Source organism: Alternaria triticimaculans, assembly GCF_023758025.1.
Source record: "Alternaria triticimaculans strain BMP 0046 chromosome Unknown scaffold_13, whole genome shotgun sequence".
Taxonomy (NCBI): Eukaryota; Fungi; Ascomycota; class Dothideomycetes; order Pleosporales; family Pleosporaceae; genus Alternaria; species Alternaria triticimaculans.
Window position 1 is genome coordinate 606,836 of NW_026055970.1, and position 18,289 is coordinate 625,124.

Below are 18,289 nucleotides of genomic sequence, written 5' to 3' on the forward strand. Positions count from 1 at the left end.
TTCATCCTCGGACCGCCCGACAACATCGTTACATCTCGTTGCATCATTACACGCACACTATGGATACTCATAACTCTACAGTAGCGACTCTGGCATCGCAAGTCGCCCGCTTCAGTGCTTCGAAGACCCCATTCCGCATTTACCATGGTTCTACACTATCAACACGCAAATCGTCTCGTGATCGGAATCAGATTATCGATGTCAGCTCACTCAACCATGTACTCCAGTTTGATGAGACTGAAAAGACGGTATTGGTGGAGCCGAACGTGCCGATGGATAAACTTGTGGAAGCTACAATGGCCAAAGGTTTCCTGCCCAAAGTCGTCATGGAACTCCCGAACATTACAGTCGGTGGCGGGTGAGTGATTAACGACAAGACGTAGCCCAGTAGTCACTCGAGCCCCATATCAAGTTCATAGTGATGAACACAAAGCCGAAGACGTCTGAGCAAATTACATGGCATGGAAAACTGCTAACTAAGATCGACAGATTCGCTGGCACCAGCGGCGAGAGCAGCTCCTATAAGTACGGATTGTTCGATCGCACCATTTCCGGCATTGAGCTTATCCTAGGAAACGGCGAGGTAGTATGGGCATCGGCAGAACAGAACCGCGATCTCTTCTTCACAGCAGCAGGGAGTTGCGGAAGTCTAGGTGTCATTACCCTACTCAAAATGGAGCTCATTGACGCACGTCGCTACGTTGAGTTGGAGTACATTCCAGTTCGCTCAACAAATGAGGCCGTCGAGCAATTTCGACGATACCAAGATGATCTCGAGGTCGAATACATGGATGGCATCCTGTATTCGATGACGAGTGGCGTGGTTATGATCGGTCGCCTGACAGATGGTCATGATGCTCCAATGAATAGAAGGATTCAGAGTTTCGACAAAGCGACAGACCCCTGGCTATACATGCATGCAGAGGACATTCTGAAGCGGGCCCAGGACGAGAAAACAACATACAAGGAGCTTGTGCCTGTTCAGTCCTATCTGTTCCGCTACGACAGAGGCGTCTTCTGGTCAGGGCTGCGCGCGTTCAAATACTTCGTCACGCCCTTCAATCGTCTCACGCGCTTTCTACTAGATCCTTTCATGTACTCTCGGACCATGGTACACGCTCTGCATCGCTCAGGTCTCGCATCCCGAACTATCATCCAAGATTACGGTGTACCATACGACGCGGCGGAAGAGTTCGTTCGATGGACTGACGAAAGGACGGGTATCTGGCCGCTCTGGCTGTGTCCAGTGAAGTCGGCGCCTCGTGGAGAGCGTAGCTTCTCCCAAGGTAACAACATCAAAGACGATATCCTCCTCGACGTGGGAATTTGGGACATGGGACCTGGCGACGCCCATGAGTTCATCAAGCTGAACCGAGACTTTGAAGCAAAAGTCACAGAGCTAGGTGGCATGAAGTGTTTGTACGCGCATGCGTATTACACGGAGCAAGAGTTCTGGGATATCTACGACGAGAAGAAGTACATGGACCTGCGGAGAAAGTACCACGCCGAGAGCTTGCCAAGTGTTTACGATAAAGTGAAAGTCGATCTGCAAGGCGTTGCCGGAGGGAAAAGCGTGATGAAGACGGAGTCGTGGAATGAATGGACATACCGCCAGTTTTGGGATACATGGCCACTTGGCGGGTTGTATGGGGTTGCGAGCGCAACGAAGGGGTTGTTTTTCCAAAGCGACTTCTTATTGAAGAAGTGACAGCGCATCGTACCGAAGATGGCTGGACATCGGGGAATGCGTGGGGAGATCCATTGCATCGGCATGCGCCTCAAAAGCATCGTGATGCACGCCAGGGCCGTGTTGCCCTGACAGCTGCTGCAGGTCTAGAAGAATGACGATCGGCGGACTAGAGGCTCAAACGCGTCCTGTACTACGTGAATGGCTTACGGTGACGTTGTGCGCATGGTATGATGAGTGGATAGTGGCTGATGGGGGTGGTAGTTCACATACAACAAACCGGTTCACAGCCTGTTTCAGTTCAGACGGGAGATGGCCGTGGGTGAAAACGCGTAGAGGGCGCCGGTAGTCGCGTGTACGTCAGGGCTGGGTTAGCGTGAAAGCTCGACCACTCGCGGCTCGACTCACCGCAAGCTCGCATTGACGTAGCAAAGGTGCTAGCCTCCACCCAACCACCCCATTTCGCCCACCACAACAGGCGCCCGTCAACCATTTTTTGAATATAGACAAACTTGGCCCTGTCTCTCCCCGTACCCCACCGCACCCGCGCCCTCCGCTCCTTCCGCTTGTACCAACTGCAACACACGCTGTTGCCAGCCACGGGCCGATTGACGATCTTGCTCTGTTGACGAAATTTTGGCCAGGTACGCAGCTCCAGCACCACGTGTCGCGACCTTTCACTGCCGCCGCCCGGAAGCTCCCGTTGTCTAACACCGCATCCAGAAGGTACCCGCAGCCCGAAAACTGCCCAATCGCTCAACCATGGCGCGCCTCAGTGGCCTACCATCTGAGCACCACCACGAGGGTCCCGGTGACGCTCCTCGACGCAAGCGCGGCCGCCCGTCCAAGAACCAGACACCCACCGACGACATGACGTCTGCCATAAAGCGAACCGCGTCGCCCTCGGCAGAGCTCTCGCAAACGAAGCGCAGCAAGCGCGTCCAGGCCGACGACGACGAGGACCAGATCGCCGAAGAGATCCAGCAGTCCTTCTCGCGGTCGCAGCAGGGAGACAACATCAATGTCGAGCAGAGCAGCACCACCACGCGCCGCTATAACCGCCGACACTCGGAGCCTCCTGTCGCCGTCGACGAGGACGAGGACGAGCTCATGTTCAACCGCCCTGCCTCTACACAACCCCTCCCTGGCCTGACTCCCCATCTCGACCGCGTCGGTGCCTCCCGCAGCCGCTTCACCAACACCCGCCGCTCCCGCATGTCTATGCCAGCTCAGCTTCACATCGAACGCGTCGACGAGGTCGACGAGACCAACGGCAACCGCGTCCAGTTCGCGCCCCTCACACAAGTCCTCGATGGCCGCGCCCGTCGCCGCCTCCGCCGCAGCCACTTGAGCCAAGAAGTAAATGACTTTGAGGACCACCAGAAGAAGGACAAGAAGATGTTCTTGGAGCTACGTCGCCAGCTGAAGGCGCAGGACGACAAGATCAAGGACCTCGAGTACCGTCTGGAGGCCCGCCGACTTGGCGAGATCGACCTCGAAGACGCAGATGCCAACGATCTGCAAGTGGAGCTAGACGAGGCCCGCCAGCAGATCGACGAGCTGCGCGCGTCTTCGTTATACAACGGCGACGACAACGAGCCAGTTGAGCTGTCCGACGACGAGGATGGTCTGGTCATGGTCAACCCCGAGGAGCTGAACATGTCGCAAGATCTCGACATGGTGACAACCCCCACCGGCGAGTACTCCTCCCGCGCGCTGGAGATCTCTAGCCAGATGACACTCGAGTCTCTGCCGACCGTATCACAGCTCAACCGCGACAGCCTGACTGAAGGCGAGGAGATCATCCTGGACAAGATTGAAGACGAAGCTATCGAGCGCTACGAGCGGGAGCTGAAGCAGATGAGCAAGGCCCTGGGCGAATCTCAAGGTGCGCTGCGCCTAATTACCATCGAGCTGCAGAACCTCCGCTTCATCGAGGCTGGTGCTTCCTCTCGCGAAATCCTCACCGAATTGCGCCATGGATTCGAGGACCTTCGCGCCGAAATCGAGAAGTTCTTCCCCGGTACCACTGTTGGCCTTACCAACCAACAGCTTCTTCAGAAGGTCCCAGAGCTCTTCAGTGGCATCTTCTACGAGCTCAAGCAGAAGCTCACTCTTATCAACAGCTCCCAGAAGACCGAAGTGCTTCTCCGACGACAGTACGAGGGTGTTCTGGACTTGCTTGGCGACTCAGAGGAGCGCGTGAAGCAGCTTGAATCCGAAGTATTCACTCTCGACAAGGCGAACGAAGACAAGGCGCGCGTCATCCTTGATCTCGAGGAGCGCAACGCTGCCTTGACCACACTGTCGGCCGAACAAGAGCGCCAGCTTGCCGAGCAAGATGGTCACATCGCTGGCCTGCAAGACGAGAACGAAGAGAAGGACAACTCCTTGGCACAACTACGTGAAGATCTCGAGAAGTACCGCGTCGACCTTGACACCGTTACCGTCACCGCAGCGGAGTTCGAGACAACCCACCACGAGACGATCGCTCGCATGGAACAGGAATACACCGAGCGCATCCAAGCTCTGGAGACTGATCTCGGCATCGAGCAGGAGGGCCGCGATGCCGCAGAGGCTGACGTCGCACAAAAGAATACCTACATCGAGGAGTTGGAGGATAGCATCACACGCATGGAGACCGATGTTGATAACATCACCACCGACATGGCTACACTGAGGGAGCGTCTAGCTGCCCAGACTGCCGCCCGCGAGTCTGCCGAAGGCGAGCGTGATGAGCAAATCGAGCAGGTGTACCAGCACGCCAACACCATCGAGAACCTGAACGAGACCATCACTGAGCTCAGGGAGCAGCTTGCCGATACCCGCGAGAACCTGGCTTCCGAGCGGGCTCAGCGCGAGAAGACTGAAGCTGATCTCGACGAGGCGAATGACAAGATCGAAGATCTCAACACCCGTCTTCACGACACTGGTCTCCAGGCTAACGAGCTGCGACTCAAGCTGTTCCAACTCCAGCAGGAGAAGGAGAACGCCATTGCTGACCTTTCAGAAGAGGCCGATGAGCGCGAGCAGGATCTCAACGAGCAGCTTGCTGCTGAGTCCCAACTCCGTCAGACAAAGGAGAACACCATCACCCAGCTGGAACAGCAGATCATTGGTCTCGAGAGCGATCTTGCGACACTGGAGAACAATCTGGCCGACATGACAGACGCCCGCGACCAGCTCGAGCAAGATCGTGACGTTCAAGTTGCCGACCTCGCTACTCAGCTGAACGACCTGAAGAACAAGTACGTCGCGCTGGAGAACTCCACCAACTCCACCATCACGTCGCTCCAGGCCAACATCACGGACCTCAACAACCAGATCCAGCGACAGCAAGCCGAGATCAACGATCTCTTCGACCAGGTCACTGAGAAGGAGCGCATCTACCTGGAGGACACAACCGCTCTCAAGGGCAAGATCGACAGCCTTGAGGATGAGCTTGCTCTCCAGAAGGGCGAGAACGAGGGTTACCGCAAGGAGAACCTTTCCCTTTCAAGACGTGTTGAGGCCGAGGCTAATGAGCTATTGAACATCGTCGGCGCTCACGCCACTGAAGTCGACTCCCTCAACACTGTCATCAAGACACAAGAAGCCACCATCAGGAGCCTCCAAGACGCGTCTGCGAAGCGCAGCACAGAGTACGAGGAGATGATTGAGGAGCGCACAACCGAGCTCACAGAGATGCGTCTTCTTGGTGATGCTCGTCTTGAGACCATCGTTCTCCTCGAAGCTCAGATCGAAGAGATGAAGGAGCGCTTCCGCCTCGCCGAGGAGGACACCCGTGCTACAATCGACGCCCTCACAATCTCGCAACGTCAACTTCAGGAGCAGAACGAGCGTCTTGCTGACGACCTGAAGCGCCGCAACCAGGACGCTCTCCAGGCCATCCAGGAGATGAAGCTTAAGCGCATTGAAGTCAAGACTCAAGGCGTTGATCTTCACCGTGTCGCCACTGGCAAGGTGTCCAAGGTCAGCGAAAAGGTCAAGATCGGAAAGAAGGGCAAGAAGAAGACGACCAAGCGCCAGTGGGATTCCGGCTTCGGCGTTGATGAGAACGTTGAGGATGACGAGCTCAACGGAGAGGAGCCGCTTGCTGCATAGATTGCTGCGACTTGCCATCTGGATTCGCATGACGACGTTTGAAGATTTGGGGGTTATCTTGTTGCTGTCACTGCAGGACGGTCATTTCTTTCTTGTCTTATTCTCCTTCATACCTTTTTTGGACACATCACTTTGGGCAACAGATTGTTTCATTTGTCATGAAAGTACCCGGCACTGGCATTGCTACCTCACGACTCGACGGCTTGGCTTCATCGCTTTGTTTGTTAGGATAGAACGGCGGTAACGATATCGCGGTTGTATTGCATAGCGCACGGTGTCACTGGGTTACAGTTACGGTAACGGCGAAAAGAAGTAGTGTAATGACCTCTTTTGTATCTAGTACCAGATTTCTCCTTATCTTGTTCATCAATAACAGTAGCAATACCATCATTCTCCAAAACCCTCCCTTGCTTCGCATCCTTGCTTCCGTGGTTGGTCTAGACCTTGGCGTGGGCCCGAGTGAACGCGAACTGTCAGCATGGATCTTCCCGATCTGTCCTCGTATCCATGAAACAGATCTGCAACAGCGTTACGTTGCCCTCAAATCGGTCCGCGCCCAACCCATCATCGGTGCTTGCTAAAGTCCCGAGCCAGGCACCTCATTTAATTAATGGTTCTCCTTGGCTACCTCTTTCCTTCTTGCATCATCATCATCATCATCGTCATCATCCGACAGCATCGTACGGCAAGCAAACCTACAATCCAGCGAATATGGGTAGCAAGAGCTTCGCTCCTTCCGGTCCTCCTCCTCGAGACGACGAAACCGTGCTTTTCCTCTTCATCGCATTCGCCATTCTCATCGTCCTTTTACTCGTGCTGGTGTTGATCTCGTGTCAGACGTGGATGTTATGGAAGATGGCGAAGGCGGTTGTGGAGCAGGATACTCAGATCACGCGGCGAGGTGGAGGACATGCTGGGTCTGCGTATGGAAGCAGCGGGGGGAAGAGAAGCAGTGTTAGGGGCAGTGTGAGAAGTATCCACGCGGAAGACGAGGAGAGGAAGTTGATGAGTGGGGGTAGTGGTCAAGGTGGGGCGGAGGGGAAGAGGAGGACGGGCGTTTGGGGGCAGGGAGGATGGATTTAAGATATTAGGTTCAAGAATGTCTTGAGGACTGGTTGTGTTATTTGCTACGCTACGAGGATGCGATAAGAGAAAGGGCAAGAACATGAGGAGATAGGAGAAGGAAACGCCGTACAACAACACCCACACACTTCATACCTTCGGCTTCAGCAACACACCCTTGAGCACGCGATACTCCTCCCTCAACGCCGCTACTTCCTGTCTCAGCGTCCTTTGGTCTTCAGCTAAACACGTCATTTCCTCCGCCACCGTCCTTGCTTTGGCAGTCACAACACCTGCACCGTCGTTTTTCGCTTTTTCCGCGGGCGGCCCGTCGACAGCATGTGAGCGGTCGAGAAACATACGAGGTGTAGACCGCGAGTACAGACTAGTCGACGAGCTGGTAGACATCGGCGTACCCAGCGCGTGGATACCAAGTTGATGTTGCGGCGTCCTGGGCGCATTTGACGATGTTGACTGATCGGTTTCTTCAATGCCAGCGTTGGCATGGCTTGCGCCTGCAGCCATGCCGGAGATGGAGCGGGAGTACACACTGCTCGGGGAATCCGCCCGCGTATCGAGCGAACTCGGCGTGAGCTGCCGATGTATTGCAGTCGCCGGATTGCGAGGGCTATGGTTTTGCACAAAATTAATCTCGGCCTTTGGTCGGGATGGATGAGAGTAGAGGATGTCGAGCGAAGACGAAGAAGAGCCAGTCGCGATGGAGGCGACTACGCGGCTTGGTGGAGTATGCGGCGTTGTCTTCAACTCGCTCGAGCCTGCAATATCGGTGAATTTTCGTTCGGAAGTTGCGTCTATGATTTTACTTGGCGTTGAAGTTGAAGATGAGCATATACTGCTGGACAGTACTGGATCTGGATCGACGTTGACAAGCGCGGGTTTCAAGACTTGAGTCTTAGGTCCAGCTGGGAGAGCAGGTCGCTGGTCAGTACTATGCTCTTTTGCCTTTCCTACTGGGAGTCTCTCGAACATATGCGCGGTGGCACGCGAGTACAGACTGCTCGGGCTATCGAGAGGCGATGATAATTCTGGGTCGAGGATGGTGACATGGCGTCCAGCGGCCTTCGGTACGATCACTGAGCTTCTAGATCCTTCCATCATTGCTTCTTGATGTGTATCAGATCGTTCTTTCATTTTCCGGGAGATTGGACGAGAGTAGTTTCTACTAGGCGTATCCAACGTAGTAGGAGAGGTTTTGATAAAGGGCATCGGGCGTATGGACGTGACGGTTGGCGTGATCAGAGATGAGTCTGGGCTCAGATCACGTCGTGGAGCTTTCCCTTTGCATCTTCGCGTAGAGGGAGGTGTGAACCACTCCTGGTCTTCATCTGAAAACTCGGACTCCTGAGACGAGCTGGCGGATCTTTGGGAGGCGGAGCAGGCTTGTGCTCGCATAGGCGTTGACAAACTTGGCGCCGGATGTACCTGTGGCCATCTTCGGCTTTCGTGAATCGAAGGATCTGCTCTGAAAAAGGAATGTGCTACTTTGGTATCAGGTACGCCACTAGCAGAAGGACGTGGAGGTGATTCAAAGGTCTCAGTGGAGACTCGCGGTCGCACCAAAGCCTTCTTTACGGGTCTTTCGCGCGCTCGCTCGACGCGTAGGGGTGAGCCTCGCAACACATCTGAAGTTCTCCGACTAGGAACTCTGGATTTTGGCTCTCTTGGTTCATCCGAGAACAGATCTGGTGGAGGTCGTATGGGGATTGGCCTGCTTGTCACAGCTTGCTTGTGAGACGATGCGACCTTCTTGACAGTACCTGTTCCCTCATCCGAGGATGTCGGTTGCTCTGCTTCGACAATATCAACAACCGAGCGAGGCTCGGGGGACAGTGACGATCCGCGAATCGGGAGGAGAGAAGGTGCCGTCATGTCGCCGACCCATTCGACAGCGGTAACAGAAACGCCCAGTGCAATTTCATGTATCAGTAGGCCCAGGATGTTGAAAATGAGAACTTTCCCCGCTTGTGTACCGATTGCGATTAGAGTCTCAACGCCCTCATATACCTCTCCAACATCTTCTGTCGCATCACCACTCAACAACACCGCTCCATCTGCCCGACCTTTCGAGCGTACTGGGCCTTGCGCTGAAACAGACAAACAAGTAGCCGGGCCCGAGACATGCTATGTCCGCAGTATCTTCCCACCTCCTTCAAAGTCGACAAGTCGGCATTTTCCATCATGCCTAATGCTAACAACCCGCGACTTGTAGCCTGGTAAAAACTCTGCTGCCAGCATACCGCCCATGGCCGGCTTATGAAGCTTCTTGATGACACCGACTCGAACGGGCTGTAACTGGAAGAATTGCGGTTGATGTACACGCGAGTCTTCGGAACGTTTTCGCAGTGAAGGTAGAAACAGGCGGTACATCGCTAGTAGCCCGTCTTGGAATCCAATAACGAAGTTGGTATACGACAGCTGCGCAGGACCATCTGGCTGTTGGAACGCAGCACACGTAGCAGCCGAACGAGCGTCTGTCGGGCGAAAGTTCACCGCTGCGCTGCGTCCCCATCGTTGGTCCTGGAGGTAAATAGTTGGTGGGTTCGGAGAGGCTGAAAGGAGGACGGTGCCGTTACTGGATATCGCGATTGCATTTGGCGGGGACGGATGTGATGGCAGGGAAGGCAGAAGCTCGTCGTTTGGTATGGAGTATGCTTGAACCGAGTCGCCCAGTGTTGTCGTGAAGTAGAGGATGCGCGAGTCGGGTGAGAATAGAAGAAGACGTGGCTCGCCCTATGCTAGTGTCAGTTCATCAACCTGTTCTTATGCGTGAGCATGCCATACATCGCCGTTCTTCAGTTTGTATTTCCTGTCTCTGCTTCGAGTGGCGTCATGTAGTATCACGACCTGGCTGTCTGCTACAGCGAAGAGGCTACTGTTGTCTTTCGAGGCACGAGCGTTGACTATGCCGTTAGCGGACTCGCATTCGAACAGCTTCTTCCGGGCGAGCTGCGACCTCAAGTAAATCGCGTTGGGCGTTGCGACAAACAAGCTCTGATCGAAAGGTAGTCTCCCGGAATTCGCCATTGCCGGAAGTGGAGTAGTGATGGGTGTAGGGTGTTGTTGCGACGAGGGATAGTGATCGGCTCCAAAATCGAATGATGTGATGAGCGAATATGCCGGGGCAGGTGCTCCACGCTAGCACGTGGGTTCACGGAGCAAGAGCGAAAGAATACCATTATGTCTTCACATTTGTCGTTCTATCGATACCGAGCGGTGATAATTGTTCCTGAGCGCGTAAAAGGATGATATACAGCTACCTGTAGTTGCTAGATTACTAGTGCAATATACCTCTACTTCAACTTGGCATACTGCTTGCCCCATTTCTCTGCGATCTCCTCCTCAGTAAACTTCCGTGTCTTGCGCTTCAGCATCTCGACCTTCTCGTCAAGCGTAAGCTTCATCTGGTCACCCATCGGTACGAGACACTTGGCGATGTGCTCGTAGTTCTTTCTCAGCAGGTTGACTGTAAGGAAGAAGTAGTCGATGTTATAAAAGACAATTGCTTGTTCATCGGAGTACTGCTTCTTCTGCGACAGGAAAGCAACTGGGTGCTCGCGCCAATGGCGGAGCGGGTTAAGGTGATGAGAGGTGTGGTAGCCATCGTTGTAACAGTATCGGTTGCTCTAGAACAATGTAAGCGGATTGTTCAGAACTAGCCAAAGTGAATGAATGCAAACTTACGGGCACATCGATGAGGGTGATGCTCGACCTGAAGTCGGAGTCCGGCTCGACCTCGTCAACGAAAGCATGCTGTCCCCAGTTGCCAGTCATCAAAGCCAAGCGCATGAAAGCGAGAGGGATCAAGAACACGAACGTCGTTGCACGAGCGTTGACAAAACTGTACATCAAGTACAGGAAGACATAGTTACCGATCTCGCATCCCGCAGCTTGAAGCGCGAGATTAGGCTTGCGTGTACGCAAGAAGTACATCGGCAGATCGAGCCAAATCAGAAAGTAGAATCGACCAACGTATTGCGCGAAGTCCCAAACACTGTCCCTTTGGTAGCGGATAGTGGAAGAAAGGTCGTTGGGTCCATTGCCTTCAACGTGGTGGTGCTTGACGTGGTGATAGTAGTACGAGTTCCACGTGTGACCCATCATTGGGTCGAGAATGTATGGGAACAGCCGATCGACGAAGTCATACTTCTTGCTGAGAACACCACGCATATGGATATGCTGGTGTTTTAGGAGAGTGTATGCTCCCATGTAGTAGCCCTGCATGACGCAATGGAGGACAGCGTGCCACCAATGGAAATTGATGTACAAGTATGCGGCTGACGGAATGCTGGTGCAGAAGTAGAGCAGCAGATGCGTGACCATGATAACGTCGGTCTCGACTCGGACAACCTTCTTCGCCCATTGGATGTAGGGGTCAATGATCCATTGGCGAAGAAGAGGGTTCTTGATGTCGGGTTCATCCACAGAGCTGAAAACACTGGTCTCGAAGCTGTCGGATTTGGGGTCATTAAGCTTCTTGAGGTAAGCAATCGCCTGTTGCTCCTGGTCTTGTAGATCTGAACAAGGTTAGTCATTGGTCGCATCAGAAGCGCATATCGATATTGCATGCTTCCGAGGCATTGATTATCGACCAAAATGAGTACTGACCCTCTGGTGACGGCGTCACAATCTCAGAATGCTTGACACCCGAGTCATCAGAGTCTTCCGCTGCATCTGTCGATGATTCTGCAGGCTTGGCCTCATGCAGCTCGTACTCCCTCTGCAGTATATTCAGAACCACCCTATCCGGCCCCGTGAGCTCTTTGTCGAGCGGAAAAGCCAGTTTGCCCATTTCGTTGATGATTTGGCACGCTTGGTGCTGGTGTTGTCGCGATGTGTCGATAACGATAGCAACGGCTAACGCCCGCTAGAACGAACAGGAAACAAGCACTCTGCAGTGCTGAAAAGGAAAGACTGAATCGACAAATTCAAAGACTGTGGTAAGTGTCAATGGCACAAACGCATGCTGGTGTAGCAGTGAGCTATGAGGCTGCTATTTGATGAAGCCAAGCGGCTGGAAGCGGTGACAAAACCACTTAGCGCGCCCCTGGCGACCCACAGTGGCAAACACCGACATTGAAACGCGCACGCATCATTCCACATCGCCAACAGGCTGGAATGACGAGCATCAATCACCGTTGTTGTGTTGAAATCTGGAAGATGACTTAAGCAGCATAAGACTCACAAAATAAGGTTGTATCCGCGGCGCATCACATGCAAAAGCGCGGAGTCCCCTGTCAGATCACATTTTCAGGGTCCTCGACTACCCCGCGTTCGCCCAAGCGCCTCAGAAGAAAGTGGGGGTCATTGATATCGACTTTCCAGACAGTACACAGTCCTATACGCAAGAGACCTATGTTCAGCGCGTCTCAACCTAATGATCTTTCTCCGCCCAGAACTTCAAGAATCGACTCACAGTCCTCTCCTCCCAATAATGCGCCTCTCTGATATAGTTCGGCTCAGCGCTGACATTCTTAATCCCATAGCTATCCCAATGATGTCCGGCTCCCGCAATCAGATAACTCGGATACTTATCGCTGCTGATTCTAGGCTGAGCCGCCAAGTTTGAATGGTAGCACAGATCGAGCCAGACATCTGTGTTGCCATCAATAAGAGCGAGATTCTCAGCTTGAAGATCCCAGCCTCCGTATTTGTTGTAGTAGTGCAACGCAGGAGTGGCGGGGATGCTGTTGTGCTCGCCGGATGGAAATGCCCAGGTGCACCATTGCTGGGTGTAGTCGATTTGGAGGACGCGAGAGATGAGGGAGGGGCCGTTTGTGGGCGCCACTTGGTAACCGCCAGACTCGGAACAGGTTGAGTAGAGGTATGAGCGCGCTGCTCCGTTTGTGGGGTCGGCGTAGTATGTCTGATTCTGTGTGCCGAAGCAACCGGAGTCTGTGCTGTCGATCCGGCCACTCTCGCAGGTTGGGATGAGCGTCTTCTTGACGTAGTCGGCATATCCACCTAATCCAGTCCAAGCTTCGCCGTTGGAGTATTGGGAAAGCGCCATATCGACGCTGCTGATGTTTTCCGGTGGATCGATTTGCGTTACATTGCCGCAGAAGCTAAAGAAGTCTTTTGAGCCGTAGCGGTGGAACCAGTCTGGTTAAATATCAGTTGCTGTTTTATCACTGATTCGTGGAATGCAGTCACTTACTGAGCTCTTGCCATGTATTGGTCGGATAATTCATGGGACCACCAATCGGAAACGCAATCGTCATGGCAAAGTCTCTCAAATCTTGCAATGCACCAAGACCAAAGATATCCTTAAGCTGCTGGATGCCGTCCTTGTTTCCACTCCAGATGAGTTCATCAATCTTATCAACAATGTTGACGATCCTGGAAACGCAGTCTGCCGGGCCAAACTTCATGATTGGATTATACCACTGAGGATACTCGAGTAAGGCTTGGATGGTGGCGCTGCTACCGATTCCTCCGGCAAAGACTTCGTTGTATGTCTTCATCGTGAACGCGGTGTGAGCACCAGCGAGGGAACCGCCGTACATGATCCATGGGGTGTCGGCACCGCTCAAACTGGCGTTGATACCTGGAAAGGTAGCATGCTGTCTGAAGTAGGCGTTATCTGCAATAGCTACAGCACGTCAGAAAATACGACTATCGGAATTCCAGCCGTCACTTACTCTGCTCTGTAGTCAAGAACCGTAGCTCATCCGTCGTACTAGAGTTGTAAGGGTAGCTTTCGCCATAGTAACGATTCTCAAGAATCACCCCAAGGCCATTGAACTTTTCCATGAGTATCTGGATGACTACACGAACCAATCAGTTACCCGAAAAGAGGTATCGCGGTGGTTTGTGCTGATGACTTACTTCCAGTCTGCAAGTTAGAAAAACGCGACTCCACGCTCGTCTCCCCACCAATGTAGAGGAACACCGGCCCTCCAGGCTTGTAGTATGACGAATCGAAAACTGTACAGAAAAGTAAGCTCAGGCTGTAAACGTAGGTAGCCGTGTTGAATTTACCATATCGCTGCGTGAACGTGGCATTGGTATGCGGAAGGTACCGATCGCTATCCGGAAAATGATCAATCTGCCACAACAATCAGTAAAGGCCCGTCGATTGCCAAAATGCGATGCGACAAACCAATTGATCAATGGTATGCGCCTCATAAGCCGGCGCATCACCAGCCTGTCTCTTATCCATCCATGGCGTCCCAGTCTTAGCCGGACCCGCAGACCCCAGCGCCGCGAAACTGCAAACCAACGTCAGAAACCTCATTCTCAAAGCCTCTGTTCAGTCGACATACCAATGAACTCTGGAAATACCGCATCGCTTTTATACGACGCTCAAACTCGGCTTCTCGGAACCAGGCTTGCCATCGCGTCATGTTCCTCAATACCTCAAAAGCGGGGCAAGGCACGCTGGGTGCAGCGAGCGATGCCTAGTCAGGCAGGTAGACGCAAGGCTTGTGCAGGCTTGGTGAAGCTTGTCGCTGCTTGGTATCTGCCTTGCTACTTTGGAACTATTTGCTTACTGTCTTATCGTGCGGTGAGGCTTTTCTGCGATGCGTAAGCGGGGTGGCTGGCTGTGTTTGTGAGCTTGGGTGGTGGTGCAACATCGCCGCTTTGCAAAGAACTTGCTCCGCTGAGCGATGCTGGAAAGGGCAAAGAGGCTACGCATTTCCGAATAAACCAATTGAGTATGCATAAAAAATAATACACAGACGCCGTTGTAAGATTGGGTTCATTCGGCTACCCTGAGTGCTACCCCGAGTTCCAATCAATAGCCTCATCCGGGCTCAGCTACGGGAACGATGACGCAACACTGCATCGCCAAATCTTCTCACTCCAGCTCCGAACTCGTAGGCCTAATCGACATACCAGCTTTCTCATACGTCCGATCCGTAGCTTCCATCTGCCTAATGCTCTCCTCGCCGTCCACCCAGGCACCACTTCCCTCTCTGCCTTTGACCCTGTTCACAAACTCCTCAAGCTGGTACCGATACGATGTCCACCAATCCTGTCCTCTTTCTTCGCCGCCCATACCTTCAGTCCACTTGTATGCTGTTTTGTATTCGGTTTTCTTCTCTTGTTTGATAGTCTTGCCAGATGCAGGGTCGCGCAAGGTGGTGATTGTAGTGATGTCGATACGATGGTAGGCATGCGGACTCATGAAACCTGAGAAGATGAGTACCTTCTGACTAGACTTTTGTAGACCGCCTTCGACACCAAGATCTTCAGGATGTAGAGTCACGGAGATCCAGGCAAGCAGATCGCGGAAACTGGGCCAGTTGGATGTTAGCCATGGGAACCAGTAGCCACCCCGAGCACCTAGATCGGCGGAAACGTGACCAGTGCCGCCATTGGGAAAAGTGTAGGTGGCTTCCATGGCTTGGTCGCAGCGTTGGTCATGTGGTGCGTGTATGAGACGAGGTGTTGCTGAAGTGACCTCTGTGGGCTCAGTTCCAAAGACGCCTCGTAGTGCGGAGAGGGTGTAATGTCCTAGGTCCATTGCAGCGCCACCAGCAAGATCGTATTCAAACCTGATATCTGTCGCAGGAATGCCTCCTTTCGGAACTCCAGCGCGAGCACTGGCTTTCTCTATCTCTTGCTTTTCGAATTGCGCAAGGAAGAAATGCCAAGCGGGGTGAAAGCGATAGTGACTTGCTTCAACAAGTACCGGAGCGTTCGGAGCACTGAGGATCTGATGATGGAAAAGAGAGCGTGCCTCTTGTGCGTTGGAGACGGAGGGCTTCTCTAGTAGGACGTGCTTTCCTGCTTTGAGGGCCGCGAGCGTCCATTTGTAGTGAAGACCGTTGGGGAGGGGATTGTATATACAGTCAATGGATGGATCGTTGATGAGCGCTACAACAGGTTAGTGTGACCTCGCGGTAGCTCGGGGCATTCATGCTGGATGCTTCCTGGCTAAAGAGATGCCACGAGATGGGCTACCTACCTTCATAGCTGTCATGAACGATTGGCACGTCCCATCTCTTCGCATAAGCCTCCGCTTTCGTCTTATCTCTAGCTGCAACAGCAACGACTATGATCTCTCCATGTGACCGCGCTGGGATGATCAAAGCTAAGGGACTGTTCGACGATATGTTTTAGCTTCAAGTCTCATCTTGACGTTCTGTTGTGGACAGAGACAATAGAGCGTAGACGTACGCAATCTTGGCAGCCCCCAAAACGCCGAAGCGCAGCGCATCCGACTTCTTCGTCACTGGCTTGCGTCCACCAGCCCACTCACCAAACTCCGCCATGGAGTTCAACCAATCGACGAGCCCCATATTTCTTTATGCGCGCAATACGCAACGGGATAACTGAGCAGAAACAATGACGAAGAGGAAGACCTATATTTGTATGTAGGATCGTCTTCCAAGCGGGTGTTGCGCTGAGCATACGCCCCGCATGCAGTGCGCTGTATCGCAGCTGGACTTCCAAGATTCCCGAGGCGCGAATCAGATTGATTGGCCCGCTCGTACGACACGACCTCAACCTCCATGTGGCGCCTGTGGCTGTGCATCAGGACCATGAACTACATCGCAACGACATCTCAAGATCAAAATCGCAAAATGTCTGAACGCGAGCGAAGAGTCCGCCTGATAGCCCAGATAGACCCCCCACAGGTCTAGAGCAAGTACGCCGACAATCGATGATCAGCATATGCAGTTGGTGTGTAGTGAGGGCAATATACAGCACTTCAGCCGGATACAGCATCTTGCAGATGGAGCGTGGGGTGTTCCTTGCATACGTCCTCCAAGACGCGTTGACACCGTATAGCTCAGCTAGTCGAACTTACAGTGTGGCAGCCATGCTCACAACAAGGCAAGATTCTTTGATGCCTGAAAGATAGGCTGAATCTAACCTTACACGCCTCAAACTCGTAGACCCGGCTAATAACCACAGGCACCGCCTATGCAAATACCGAGGCACCGTTTGAAGCAGAAACTCTCTCACACTATACTCCGGAGCAGACCATGCAAGTCAGCAAGCAATGTCCGAGGCCAGCGGCAAAGGCGGTGGTAACAGGCGTGGCAATATTGAATCATGGCGCGATTAATGGCTGTACTTGTTTCAGATGTCAGACGTGGTGGCGAGAGAATCCACTTTGCCGTATTGGACGACATGCATGAACGGCATGTTCAGGACGCTGCTGTTTGATCGACAGAGCTACACACACACGATTGTGTGGGAAAGAGTGGGTGTGGGATATTATTGTCCACGAATGCCTTGTTGCCTGCGAAACAGATTGCGCAAGCGACGGGCAAGGAGGACGTCCATCCTTGTTTTGACACTCTATCTTGCAGGCATTGCATATCATGCATAGCGGTACGCAAATAAGAGGAATATTGTGTACGGCCTGTTTGGGAGATCTCCATGAAGTCGGCGGAAATTTGTCGGTGACGCTCCAGGTGACGGAGGTATTACAATGAAAATCGTTTGTGTGCTCGGCGAGCAAACATGTGGAAAAATAATTTGGCCGAGCTTGATCAACCGGACTGAACGTTTACCGTGCTGGGGTCTTCCATTGAGGTCACTGCGAGGCGGTTCGCTTACAGCCGCAGTGCTTGGCTGATGGTGAATCTGCGTAATGATCACCGAAAGGAGTGTGATGTTAGGCGAACAAGGCGAATATCGCAATTCCCACATAACAACCTTGGAAGTCACAAGATTGAAAATCCTCCTCACACATGCTACGTTGTAGTCTCCACCTGACCTATACAGCGGTGAGCCATGTAAGGGTTTTACAGCGGTAGCCGGCAGCTACAGGTTCAACGGCTTTTCCCTTTTGCGCGATGGGATCCGAGAACCCGGTTGGGACATGGGGACATCGGCCAAATTGCAACGGCGTCCGTGTCGTAACGGTGACAGCTTGGGTACACCGCTGAAGGTGAGTCAGAGCGAGTGATCAAGTCGCCGACGATCTACCAAGAAAGGCCGACAGCGTGGGTTGATTGACAGCGGACTTTGCCAGCGCTCGGGGCGCGGTAGGCATCAAGGAAAAATAAGGCTGCAGGCTGCATACTCTGCCCGCAGGACCCACGATCTGCAACAAAAGCAACGTGGTTTGTGGAATGCGGGCGTGAGTCAATGATCTGCCAGGGATTGAGCAAGCACTTGGGCGCACGCAGAGGGCTTGCATGGACGTGTGATTGATATGCGCTTGCGTGCGTGAAAGTTGATGTATCGAAGGACGACTGCAGGTTTCCACACGTTGTACACACGGCAACGCGCAGCTTGCGTCAGCCGATGGCGTACATGGATGCCTCGCTTCTTGCAGGATGGATTGAGTTGACGTCTGACAGAGCTGTTCTTAGCATCATCGGTGTTTGCGAGAGCAATTTGATAGCTAAGCGATGGGTCTGTGTGCGTGCAGAGGACCGATTGCATGGTTGCTCAGGTCCGTATTCATCAGACCGGAATGCAGCCTTGATGCCTTCTGCCAATGGCACGGAA

The 18,289-nt window shown here is 53.2% G+C and overlaps 5 protein-coding genes across 5 annotated transcripts; 2 read left to right on the plus strand and 3 right to left on the minus strand.

Annotated features, from left to right (window-relative positions):
- Window positions 1-59: 59 nt before the first annotated feature.
- On the plus strand, window positions 60-1,708 carry J4E78_008089 (uncharacterized protein; the record flags this gene model as incomplete). Its single annotated transcript, XM_049368691.1, has 2 exons — window positions 60-358; window positions 490-1,708. The coding sequence occupies 2 exons, from the start codon at window positions 60-62 to the stop codon at window positions 1,706-1,708; spliced, it is 1,518 nt and encodes a 505-aa protein (XP_049219656.1).
- A 741-nt stretch (window positions 1,709-2,449) lies between these two features.
- On the plus strand, window positions 2,450-5,791 carry J4E78_008090 (uncharacterized protein; the record flags this gene model as incomplete). The annotated part of the gene is made up of 1 exon (XM_049368692.1): window positions 2,450-5,791. One exon carries the CDS (start codon window positions 2,450-2,452, stop codon window positions 5,789-5,791), a length of 3,342 nt encoding a protein of 1,113 aa, XP_049219657.1.
- A 4,373-nt stretch (window positions 5,792-10,164) lies between these two features.
- On the minus strand, window positions 10,165-11,663 carry J4E78_008091 (uncharacterized protein; the record flags this gene model as incomplete). The annotated part of the gene is made up of 3 exons (XM_049368693.1): window positions 10,165-10,497; window positions 10,556-11,388; window positions 11,480-11,663. The coding sequence occupies 3 exons, from the start codon at window positions 11,661-11,663 to the stop codon at window positions 10,165-10,167; spliced, it is 1,350 nt and encodes a 449-aa protein (XP_049219658.1).
- Window positions 11,664-12,245: 582 nt separating this feature from the next.
- J4E78_008092 (uncharacterized protein) lies at window positions 12,246-13,624 on the minus strand (the record flags this gene model as incomplete). Its single annotated transcript, XM_049368694.1, has 3 exons — window positions 12,246-12,973; window positions 13,029-13,463; window positions 13,513-13,624. The coding sequence occupies 3 exons, from the start codon at window positions 13,622-13,624 to the stop codon at window positions 12,246-12,248; spliced, it is 1,275 nt and encodes a 424-aa protein (XP_049219659.1).
- A 1,048-nt stretch (window positions 13,625-14,672) lies between these two features.
- On the minus strand, window positions 14,673-16,119 carry J4E78_008093 (uncharacterized protein; the record flags this gene model as incomplete). Its single annotated transcript, XM_049368695.1, has 3 exons — window positions 14,673-15,694; window positions 15,786-15,919; window positions 15,998-16,119. 3 exons carry the CDS (start codon window positions 16,117-16,119, stop codon window positions 14,673-14,675), a joined length of 1,278 nt encoding a protein of 425 aa, XP_049219660.1.
- Window positions 16,120-18,289: the final 2,170 nt, after the last annotated feature.